This window comes from Heteronotia binoei, chromosome 12 (genome assembly GCF_032191835.1).
Source record: "Heteronotia binoei isolate CCM8104 ecotype False Entrance Well chromosome 12, APGP_CSIRO_Hbin_v1, whole genome shotgun sequence".
Lineage (NCBI taxonomy): Eukaryota > Metazoa > Chordata > Lepidosauria > Squamata > Gekkonidae > Heteronotia > Heteronotia binoei.
Genome location: NC_083234.1, coordinates 64,645,442 through 64,657,540, shown reverse-complemented (window position 1 = coordinate 64,657,540; position 12,099 = coordinate 64,645,442). Strand labels below are relative to the sequence as shown.

General features: G+C 46.2%; 1 protein-coding gene across 1 annotated transcript in view; it reads right to left on the bottom strand.

The window, feature by feature from the left end:
- The window catches only part of PAPPA (pappalysin 1), a 334,943-nt gene that overhangs the window by 115,013 nt on the left and 207,831 nt on the right, over positions 1 to 12,099 (bottom strand). Inside the window, exons 11-13 of the mRNA XM_060251617.1 lie at positions 8,249 to 8,353; positions 5,225 to 5,369; positions 3,918 to 4,131 (exon numbers count right to left, since the gene is read on the bottom strand). Of these exons, the coding sequence (XP_060107600.1) occupies positions 3,918 to 4,131; positions 5,225 to 5,369; positions 8,249 to 8,353 (464 nt within the window). The remainder of the gene's footprint in view (positions 1 to 3,917; positions 4,132 to 5,224; positions 5,370 to 8,248; positions 8,354 to 12,099) is intronic.

The following is a 12,099-nucleotide window of genomic DNA, read 5'->3' as shown; positions in this document are numbered from 1 at the left end:
GGTCAGCTCACCATGGCCAGAAAGCTATCACAGGCAGTCTTCTCTACCTTGTGCTGAAGTGGTTCTGAGCACCAGCCATCCTCAAAGTGACTGAAAGGACCTGGGAAGGCAAGAGACCACCCACCCCCGCAGTTCAAGTGAGAGGCCTCAAAATGATGATCTGTGTCCTCAGAAATCCTACTCATAGTGCATGTGACAACAGTGGACCTCTGGTGCCAAGTTAACTACCTCAGGACACATGAACTGCAGGTCACTGTTGGTTTAACTAACCTGTCTGGTAAACTTGTTTGTAATTAGCATTCAGTGTGATCAACTAAACCTTTTGATCAACTAAAACAGTACATTAATCAAAGCAAGAGTCAAGTTGCACCTTTAAGACCAACGAAGTTTTATTCAGAATGTAAGCTTTTGTGTGCTAGAAGCACACTTCATCAGACAAAAGTATGAAGCGTACTTCTAGCACACAAAAGCTTACATTTTGAATAAAACTTTGTTGGTCTTAAAGGTGCAACTTGACTCTGGCTTTGTTCTACTGCTTCAGACCAACACAGCTGCCCACCAGTATATTAATCAGGAAACCGAGGTTTGTTTTAAAAACTGGATCATTTTCATGCAAGACCTACGCAGACAACCATAGCAGGGACCATTTTAGAAATAATTCCTGTTCTCCCTGCAACCCCATACTTCTTCATGTCCTTTGAGAAGAGGCATTTTCTCTTCTGTTTCACACAAAGGAGGGAATGCATCTTCCAGTTATATGTTAGAAAAGGTATTCTTCTTTCACACACAAGAGGGAATGATTTATTCTTTGGTGGTTTTTAACCGTAAGTTACTTTGACCTGGAAGTGACATCACATTGTTCTAAGAATATCCAGAAATTCTATGATTTAATCAATGACTTTCTAGTGATTCCTTGAGCAACACAACATCATTTTCAGTTATTCCTGGAAGAGATGTCATGGTGCATGTCACAACAGTGCCTCCCAGGCCCCACTCTCCAAGCTCCTGTCTTAGAGAGACAATATGTAACTATTTTCAATAAGCATTTTAGACAATTACATGTCAGCCAGTGTTCCCTCTAAGATGAGTTAGTGTGAGCTAGCTCACTGTTTTTTAGCCTCCGGCTCTCACATTTTTGCCTTAACTCAGGAAAAATGGCTCCAGAGCAAACCAATTTATGCAGTAGCTCACAACTTTAATGCCAGTAACTCACAAAGTAGAATTTTTGCTCACAAGACTCCATAGTTCAGAGGGAACATTGATGTCAGCATTAAACTATGAAGTTCTTTGAAGGACCAGGAACCTGGATTCCCCCCCCCTGAAAAAAAAAAACTCTTAGAATGAAAAAGAAGAGCTATCAACAACTACACCCAGGAGGATACAAATATAGCTAGAGAAAAGTTTGCATTGGATTGTGGCCTGAATATTTCTCCCTTCCTCAGACTGCTGGAAATCTCCTTTTAGATCAAGAAGACAAAGATATGTATCTATAACAAAAGAAAAGAAATCAATGCAGACAGTGTGTTCTGACCTAGATACAAGGCATCTAATCACTCCACTGAAACAAGATGAGTAAACGCAGAGGCCTAAGAAATGTGAGATCAAGTTCCAAATAAGAGGTCCAGTTTGTGGACGTCTGGCCAAGTCCCACTGCAGGAGATGGATGGAGACAGAGGGAGACCCACTGGAATGAAGGCTGCAGGGTGGCGTCTGAGAACACTGCAGTGGGTTTGAGAAGAGGAAAGCAGCAATCCAGATTGCTCCCCCCTCCCCTTTCCTTTCAAGTTCATACAGTCAAATCTGATGGCAGCCTCCCTCTAGCCCACAAAGGTTTGTGCTACAATAAATCTACTTGTCTTTCAGAAGCCACAAGACTCCTCTATGTTTTTTTATTGCAATAGACCTGGGGGTATCCTGCAGATACAACTACAGTTGTTAGACAGAACAGGTTATAACTCAGGTACAGATAGGGTTGCCAGGTCCCCTTGCCAGTTTAGAGGGGGTTGGGGGGTTGCTCTGGAGGTTGGAAGGAATATCACATGATGTCCCTGTTTAGGGGAGGGGTTTCCCCTGTCGAACAGCTGGTCCATTGTGGGGAGAAGCTCTCGAAACTGGGGGATTCCCCACTGGGATCTGGAGACTGGTAACCCAAGGTATGGAACATGCTTTTGTATGCAGAAGATACCAACTTCATCCCTGGCCTCTCCATCTAAAAAAGAAAATCTCACCTACCAAGTCTTGGGAAAGTCTTTTCTCTGCCTGGGATACTAGAAAGACACTGCTGGTCAGACTGGACAGTACTGAGATGGGTAGAGCAATGGTATTTGAGGGTATAAGGCAGTTATGGGTGTTCATATATGGTGCACGATGGGCCTCCTCAGGCTGGGATGATATGGGATATTTAAGAACATAAGAGAAGCCATGTTGGATCAGGCCAATGGCCCATCCAGTCCAACACTCTGTGTCACACAGTGGCCAAAAATCCAGGCACCATCAGAAGGTCCATCAGTGGGGCCAGGACACTAGACGCCCTCCCACTGTGACCCCCCAAGCACCAAGAATACAGAGCATCATGCTCCAGACAGAGAGTTCCATCTATAAAAAGTAAAAAAAAAAAAGGTCGTCACCTGAGCAAGCACCAGTCATTTCTGACTCTGGGGTGACATTGCATCACGACGTTTTCACGACAGACTTTTTAGTGGAGTGATTCGCCATTGCCTTCCCCAGCCATCTACACTCCCTCCCCAGCAAGCTGGGTACTCATTTTAATGACCTCAGAAGGTTGGAAGGCTGTGTCAACCTTGAGTCAGCTACCTGAGCCCAGCTTTCACCAGGATCGAACTCAGGTCGTGAGCAGAGCTTAGGACTGCAGTACTGCAGCTTTACCACTCTGTGCCAACAATACGCTATATTCCAACAATATACTGTGGCTAATAGCCACTGATGGACCTCTGCTCCATACGTTTAACCAATCCAATATATATAGGATCGCCAGCTCCAGACTGGAAAATTCCTGGAGATGTAAGTGTGGATCCCAGGGATGGGTTTGGTGAGGGGAGCAACCTCAGCAGGGTATAATGCCATGCAGTCCAGCCTTCCTTGGCAGCCACCATTTTCTCCAGAGGAACCGATCTCTGTTGTCTGAAGATCTGTTGTAATTCCAGGAGACCTCCAGGCCACACCTGGAAGTTGGCAGCCCTGGACAGTTCAGTTCCTTCTGTGTGTCTAATTGAGGTTTGCCATTAAAGGCATAGATTCGAATCCCTGCTGAGCCCTAAAGCTGGCACTCATTCATAGCCTCTTTTTTTCCTCCTTTCTAATCTTTCTTTTTACAAGATCTGGGGGGGGGGGGTGTCTATGTCCACCTCCCATTTTATTTTCCCAATGCCCTTGTGAAAGAGGTGAGGCCCAAGGCCACCCAGTGGGCTTTATGGATATCTGAGGTCACTCCCAATCTAGCCCTGTGTTCTGTCAGCTTCACCACGCTGCCTCTTTCACGGGATTGCCGTGAAAATAAATTAGAACCGAAAAGCACTTTGTCTGGAATTGAGGAGTGCGATAGAAATGATAAAGATCTTTTTCACACAGTGGGAGTGTGCACTCTTGAGCAGCCTGTTTAATTCCATTATTGGGGCAATGTGGATTCAACCCAGGCCATGAAAGCATTGAGAAGACAAAAGAGGTGGAAATAATCTACTGACATTTTCCCACGTGGGTTAAATGCCCCATCCGTTCCTATTCAATGAGAACTCCCCAGCCTCTACCGACGATGCCAAAGGTCATCCACCCTTTCTCCTTTTCCCCTTGATCAGACCTTCTGAAGCTGGAAGGCTATGGGTGGTAAAGAGCCAGGAGGGTGGGAGAGAAGGGAGGGAAAGAGGAGGAGAAAGGAGAGAGGAGAGGCCAGGGTGGCTCACCTCTGCTCAGCTGGGCTGTAGGTCTGTCCGCTCTGGCAGCTGCTGACGGTGATGGGGTCAAAGTTGTGGAAGGAGCGCAGGGCCACCCCGGAGATGGCCACAAATTGAGAGCTGAAGGTGATAAGGATCGCCTGGGTGTGGTAGAAATGCTGGCTGAGGTCATGGATGACAGGAATTATCAAGGGGTTTTTCCTGCAGCTCAAACCGTGGGCCCCTGTCAGAGGGAGGACAAGAATGGAAAGGGGGGAAGGGAGAGAGAGAGTAAACTGTCAGTGTTTAACATAGCCATTTCCCTTCTTTTCAGCAGTTAAATACCTCCACTGCTTTGCAAAAAAAGAGATGGTATTACAAACAGTCAATAAAAAGATTGATGCATGAAACAGCAGGGAAAGGTGTCCATTTTAGAGCAGATCAACAAACACATTGGTGCCCCAGCCTGGTGTTTCAAGCAGAATGGATCTATGAGTAAACCTTCCAACCTACTGTTTCCCACACACTCCATACTTACACAACACAGACTGCAGTTGCCGGCCTCTAGCTGGGGCCTGGAGGTCTCTCAGAATTACAACTGATCTTTGGACTACAGAGATTAATTCTGAAGAAAATGGCTGCTTTGGTGGGTGGACTCGGTAGCATTATATCCCTGCTGAAGTCCCTCCCCTCTCCAATCCCCACCATTCCAAATCTCCAGAAATGTCCAACCTGGAGATGGCAACCCTAGCTCACGCAGAATCGCTGTAGCTTGCAGCTTTAAGTATGCAACCATTAAGTTCACATAAAGCACCGAGTCTTGATTGTGATTTTTTCCCCTCCCTTGAAAGCCTCACCAAGTCCTTACTGAGCATCTTCCAGAAATGCTGTAAAAATGTTGCGTCTAGGCCCACTTTCAGCAATCTCACATCTGTGTAGGTCATGGATTGGGATTCAAACATTGGGAAAGTGGGGAATTAACTTTCCTCTGATCAAAAATGTCCCTCAACTACTTTAAACTCCAGTTGAGGTGCTTTCCTCATCCCCAGATCCCCAAGAAGAACATTTTCAACTGGGGAAAGTGTAGAAGGATCATTAAAGCTCTTTCCCCAAAGTTGTGGTCCCGGGCCATATCACCTCTGTCTGCTCCTTAGACCCAAATGGCACATCTGGGTTACAGTCACAAAACTCCAACATTACACAACAACATAATTGGGTCTTTTACTTGATGAGAGTGACAACTTTTACCTGTTTGGTAGACTCTTAAATTTGGACAAAGACTGCAAAGCAAGAGGAAAAAACGGCACAGCACAAAACCAGGCAAAAGTTTTTTTTACCGAGGTCATGACTTTGGTCTTTTGTGTCAAGCAGTTGCACAGAGATGGTCTCCTGCTTCTGATCATGATAATCAGTTGGATTCAAGCCATCTGTAACCAAGTGGATGATCACAGCTGCAGCTACCATGGGCTGGGAAAAGAGAGCCTGGGAAGAGAAGGGAGGAGAACTCATGGGTTTAGGTGCAGAGTGGCATGTGGTTCAACTGGCTTTATTCACTCAGAAGAGTCCCTGTCTCTTCCCTGTCCTTGGCAGATCACCATCCCATTTTTTTTCTCTTTGAGGATGTTAGCATGGCTTGCTAGAGGCATCTGTTTTCAAGGTTCCATTCCCTTCCTCTATAAGGTCAGTCTCTCAGTGGTGTTAGATATATACTGTCTCTAAGTGCCCATGTACATAAATGGATCTAAGCCAATATTCCATATATTAGCTTGGATCCAGTGGAGTGCAAGGAGAAACATAAGTGGACTTAGCACAGTTCTGCTTGTGCAAGATCTTGTGCATCATCTTTGTTCCCTATATATTATAGGGCCCAGGAAACAGAAGCACAGGTGCAGATACAATAACTGACAGAGCAAGTGGCTACTGGAGTATTTTTCTTGTGTTTCCACTTGTGCACATGCTCACAAATGCTTCTACATGAACACTGAGGGACCACAGCATGCAATGTGCCATCACACAATATGATGTTTTACAATCACTGATGGAGAACATACTGTAGAACAATTGTGAGCTTTTTAAAAAATAGTATGTTTAACAAAAGAACAAATACCTTTTGTTTTGCTTTTAAAATAGTGCAGACAAAGGCTAGGGCACAGTGAATATTGCAGCTGAAGCAGAGTTTTCAGCAGTGTATACTACTGGAGGTACAGGAAGGTTTGTACTGTAATTGTTGCAATGAAAATAGGGGTGTAACAGAGACATTCCCATTTTTCATTGCTAAAAGGATGGAGACTTCAGGGACTTATTTAAAAAGTTTCTGGCTGAGACTTGCAGCATTTCAACACTGTAGAATTATCTATTATATTCCTTACCCTGCTCAAGGCTGCCGTCTAGGGTTGCCAGGGCCAAGTTAGGAAATACCCAGAAATTTTGGGGGTGGAGCCTGAGGAGGCTGGGGTTTGAGGAGGGGAAGGACTTCAACAGGGTATAATGCCATGGAGCCCACCTTTCAAGGCAGCCATTTTTTCCAGGTGAACTGATCTCTATCACCTGGAGATCAGCTGTAATCCCAGCTGGGAGCTCTCCAACCACATTCTGGAGGCTGGCAACCCTACGTCTGCAAACAAAGCCAGAGTCACTGGGGCTGTATTCAGCAGTGTAGGAAGTGAAGGTGTTGCAAGCAGAGGCTGAAGAAATGCAACTTTTTCTAGAACAGGGTAATGGCCTGAAAACACACCATGCCTGATTATGGTGATATTTCCAAGAGGGTTGGGATGTTTGGGAAGCTTGAGTAGTCAGTTGGGTAAAGGTGCAGCAGGTCTCCAACTATAACCTCCTACCCCCTGCTCTTGGCCCTCCACTGCTCTCCAGGAGAAGTGGAGGGAGAAGAAGAAGAAATTCATGGTGGGATGAGGGCATGACATAACTGGAAGTGATGCCCTGGGATGCGTACACAGGAGTGATATCACGGAATGCTCTAAAAAACCTCTGTTGTAAAACCATAGAGTTTGGGAGGATTGCTAAGAGTGCCCTGGCCACACATGACAACATATCCAGTTACCTGACTGGAAATGATGTTGTGACACCACACAACACCTACAAAAGCTCCCAAGGAGGGACCTCAGGAGCAAAAGATCATTATTAAGGGGGGGGGGCGGGTTGTTCAGAATCTGAATCCAATAAAGCATTCTAAGGAATTAATATTAAAAAGATCAGGCTCCTTCAGGGGAGAGTGCCTAGTGATATAAAACAGATGTATGTCCATTCATACCTAGGAACTTTCTTGATCTCTTCAAGTACTTTCGCTGAGGATCATTAACAGTTGATTAAGAACTCATGCCTCACAGCTTAAATCAAAGAATGTAAAGAACTAGGGAGACATACAGATACATGAATCTGCTACAATGAAGTAGTCCATCTGTCTCAATATAATCTTCTCTCACTGTCACAATTTTTGGCAGTGGATTTTCCCCTATACCCACTATCTGAGTAGACAAATTCATGGGGGATACGTTTATGAACAGTCATGATGGATAAATTAAACCTGCATATTCAGAAGCAGTATACCAGTTTGTAGTGTAGTAGTTTCTCGGAAGCAAACAGCAAGGGAAGGCTATTTCTTTTATAATCTACTTTTTTTTTCAGATTGTCCTGAAGTATCCGGCTGAGGAAAACAGGCTGCTGGATTAGAAGAACCTTTGCTGTGATCCAGCAGGGATCTTCTTATGTCAAGAGCCAGGTCTAAATCCAGAACTGTCTCACACTCCAGGGTTGTTTTTAGTTGGGCAAGTGCCCTAGGAGACAACCTCAGAAAAGAACAAAAGGAGGGAGGTTCTTTTCACTGAACTTCCCCACGCTGTTCTGCCAAGTACCTATTCCCACCTGCCAGGAAATGGGTCTGGCTCCTCCTCCCTGTCTGCTTCTGAACATGCCTTTTAAATGCTTCCCTAAGGAAGGGCAAACTCTGGGTTCAACTAATCCTCTTTCCCCAACACAGTCCTGGGGAGTGACAGTCTCCTGGGCCAATGGATTAGTGAGCTCACTGGCCCTTCCCCCTGAACTTCTTTAAAGACCTGGCTGCTCTACCCAGCCTACTCTAAAAAGACCAGTGCTGCTTGCTGTGTCTGCCTCCCTGGCAGAGCTCCCCTGGGTCTCAGTGCCAGGTTGCCCTCTGATAGAACCTGGGCTGGGCTCCTTCAAGCCATCTGACTTCCAAATAGACTCTGTCACGGCCATGCCCTGCTGCAACCTGGCAGACAACTCCCCCAGCTTTAAGGCTTGCTGGTGCAGTGCACCTTTGGTGTGGTTTGCAGACCCCTAGGGTACTTGTGGGGGCAGAGGTGAGCCAACCCCGGACACCTTACCTTGAGCCAGTAAATGGTCTGGGTGTGGTTGGCAGTGCATGGATACCACGCATATTGAGACATTCCTTCACTGAGATCCTCACTGAAATCCTTGGTTAGGCATGCCTGAATGAGAGAGAGGAACTATCAGGGTCGGTTCCAAGCGCGCACAGAAAAAGGTTACTGTAGGTAAATGCACAATTTGTGGCTCCCCCAGCAAAACACAATCCACCAGCCTTAAATTGTGACCTCCACAAAGGCCGACAGATTCTCATAGCAATGCCAAGCAGGGACAAGCAAATGTTGTCTGTTTCATTTCTTTTTATATCTGTTTACATTTGGATATTCTTTGTCTGCTGGTTGCTGCTGTTTTTGTACATCTGCCTGTATTGACAACTGTGCTGTCTGAATCCTCCAATCAGATTTTCAGTTTTGCTTCTTTCTTACATTTGTTGACATCTTCTGTTTCCTTCGACTGAATTAACTCCTGTAATTATAACACTGATGTACTGCTGTTTTATCAGAAGATTTCTGGTTTGGAGAAATGGTGTGGACATCTGAAGCTGCCTTGTAGTGAATCAGAGCATCAGTCCATCTAACTCAGTACTCTGCCCATGGCTCTCCAAAGTCATAACCAGAAGATCTTACCAACTCTTTGAACCTGAGACAGACCCATAGCCAGAAAATTTTAGTTGGGGGAAAAAAAATTGGGTGAAGGGCCCTCCTCTGGCGGCCCCCACTCTCTCCGCAGCCACCACTCTGGTGGCCCCCGATCTCCCCGTCGCTCTGGCAGCCCCTACCCTCCCTTCGAGGCACCTCCCCTTCCCTCCCACCCACTCACCTGGTGAAACAGTGAAGTGCAGGCTCCTGGGGCTCTTTCAAAGTGCTCCCTCCCGCCAATCATCTGATCAACGGGAAAAGCTGCGCCAAGGCTGGCGGTTTCAATGCCAGCTTTCCGGTGCGCTTAGCACGTTTAGCACTGGGGCGGCCAGCGCTGAACTTGCTGAACATGCCAGAAAGCCAGCGTAGGAACTGCCGGCTTCGACACAGCTTTTCTCACCGATCAGATGATCGGCGGGGGGGGGGGGGGCACCTTGAATGAGCCCCAGGAGCCGACACTTCACTGGGTAGGTGGGAGGGAGGGGGAGGTGCTGTGTGGAGGGAGGTGAGGGCCACCAGAGCTGCAGGGAGATCAGGGGTGCCAGAGAAGTGGTGGTGGAGAGAGCGGGGGCTGCCAAAGTGGGGGGAAAGGAGGGGCCATAAAGGTCGAAGGGGGGTTGGGTGGGGAGGCCGCCCCCCCATGGCTACGGGCCTGACCTGAGATCATTTCAGCTGAAGATGATGGACACTGAATGTGACACCTGAACACAAAAGAAGATGTTCTACCACTGAACCATAGCCTCTCCAAGAACCTGCCCTTTCTTGTTGGCCTGCATAGAGTAGTCTTGCCTACTCTTGACTGAATTGAACTGTCTTGGTTAGACTGGCCGTGGTTCTCCAGGCAGGAACAGGTTTTTACCAATACCTGCTACCCAGGCTTTCTTCCTGAGACCTTCTACATACCAGGCATGCACTCAACACCACCAAGCTGCAGTGCAACACACACACAGAATACAAATAAACCTGGAAAGCCCACAGCAAAAATCAGGTAAGCAAAACCAATGCCCAAAATATAAATGACTATCAAAAGAAAGAGAACTGGGAACATTTGCTCATCCCAGCTATTGAGTAGAGCACACAGGCATTCTTAAACAAAATACCTCATCCATAATATAGAACAAAGTTTGAGTCTAGAGGCACACCTTTAAGACCAACAAAGTTTTATTCACAGGTATAAGCATTCGTGTGCAAGCACACTTCATCAGGTACATGAAGTGTTTTTTTCAAGCCTTATTTATAGTGGGTGGGATGAGGAGCTGCTGTCCAGAAGGGCCACTGAGAATCAAGGTGCATAAGTACTGGGTGATTATAACTGAGACTGGATGCAAGAAAGATCCATGAATGGCAGTAAATTAGCATACAAATACAAGAGTTAACAAACAGATGAGGGAACAAGGTTTGAGTTCAGTGGCACCTACAAGTCAAATAAAGTTTAATTTCGGGTATGAGCAAGAACTGAGAAACTTAGTATGCACACTCTTGCAGATTCTGTTCCCAGGTGGGAGCAAGGGATCCCCCAATTTTGTGGGCTCCTGCCTGGCACCCATCTGGCCAGTAGGGAAAAACCCTGCCCCCAATAGCCATGGCCTGGAGCAACATCCCCAAAATGATGACGTAATCTGGAAGTGATGTCATCGCGTTGGGGATCTTGCATGCGGAGATGTTGCCACATCCTTCCCACTCCCAGAAAACTCCCTCCCACCCCCTGCTGGCCAGAGCTTTGGAGCTGGCAAGCCTATGTCACTTCCTATGTGCAGGGCTTTTTTTATAGCAAGAACTCCTTTGCATATTAGGCCACACATCCCTGATGTAGCCAATCCTCCAAGAGCTTACAGTAGGTCCTGTAATAAGAGCCCTGAGAGCTCTTGGGAGGACTGGCAACATCAGAGGGGTGTGGCCTAATATGCAAAGGAGTTTCTGCTACAAAAAAGTTTTGCATATGTGATACCAGGAATGAGGCCTGGTCCCTTCTTCTTTCGCCAGGTAAGCCCAACTCAGTCTCCTGCTGGTTGCTAGGAGGTACCTCGCAATCCTACCTACAACACTTAGGGAAGTCCAAACACTGCTCCTGGTAATTCACTCCCATTATTTTATCTCTGGGTACTTCTTGTCTCTAGTGTGCATGAATGCAAGGATGTGAACACCAAGTTGTCGTGATGTACAGCCTGCTATGCTCCATATTACAACTGCTGAAGTTGATCTGAATACTGGAAGATAACAATGTGTGTACGTGTGTGTATGTAGTTTTCTCAATATATCCTGAACAAAGAACGATGTTGCTTTGAAATCAGTGCAAGGCAAACTAAATGAAAACACCTGGGCAGGACCTGAACCTCCCTACAGAAGGCCCCACACTTTGAGAATCAATTATCCTGCAGAACTTTGCTCAGACTTAAAAGCAGTAGTGGCTAATGTGCCATAAATCAGGTTCCACGTAGGAAAGCAATGCCAGGTGACTGTGCCCTGTTAATAAAGTGGCACATATATACATGCACAAAAAGCCATGATATGGTTTTGCCTCTAGTCTGATTAACCAAGAGGAGCAAACTGGGAGTGCTATGTTGGAAAAACAGATTGTAGGCTCACCTCTGGGCTATTCTAGCAGTGGGAGGCCTATGTAGGGAATAACCAAGATCAGAGTCCCAGTGTTACTGCTCAGGTATACAGTTTGGCTTAAAAGTGCTCATATGGCTTGACAGCTGCCCCTCTCGACTTCACAAAGGGAAGCCCAGCAGCAGTTGCTATAACCAGTTTTGCCACATCTATCCTTGTGTCTGTAATGCCTCAATTTCAATTATGGCAAAAATGGCTAATGCAGAAGCTGAGGTGCAGGTTTTTCAAGGCCAGGGGAGCAGGGGAGAGGGATTCCACAGCTCTTCGAGTCAGAAAAGTTCCCCTGTATTCACCAGCAGAAGTCAAAGCGATGCTAGGAGTGCTTCAAATATTTGGGAACAGAGTGACGGGATTGGCCAAAAGTGAGGTAATGATTTCTCTAATTTGAATCCCCCAAAGGCTTAGTGCGAAGGAATCTACGGGCAAAACATAAATCAATTTTAATGGGCTGGAAGAAGTTTTTCAGTTTTGTTTAAAAAAAGAAAAAAGGAAAAAGAAAACCCTAACTGGGACCAAACTTCATTGAAGCTTGCCAGTGGATAGTGTTACATTTTACAACAGTGCAAGCCTTTACATAAACTATCTTTGGCATTTGAAAT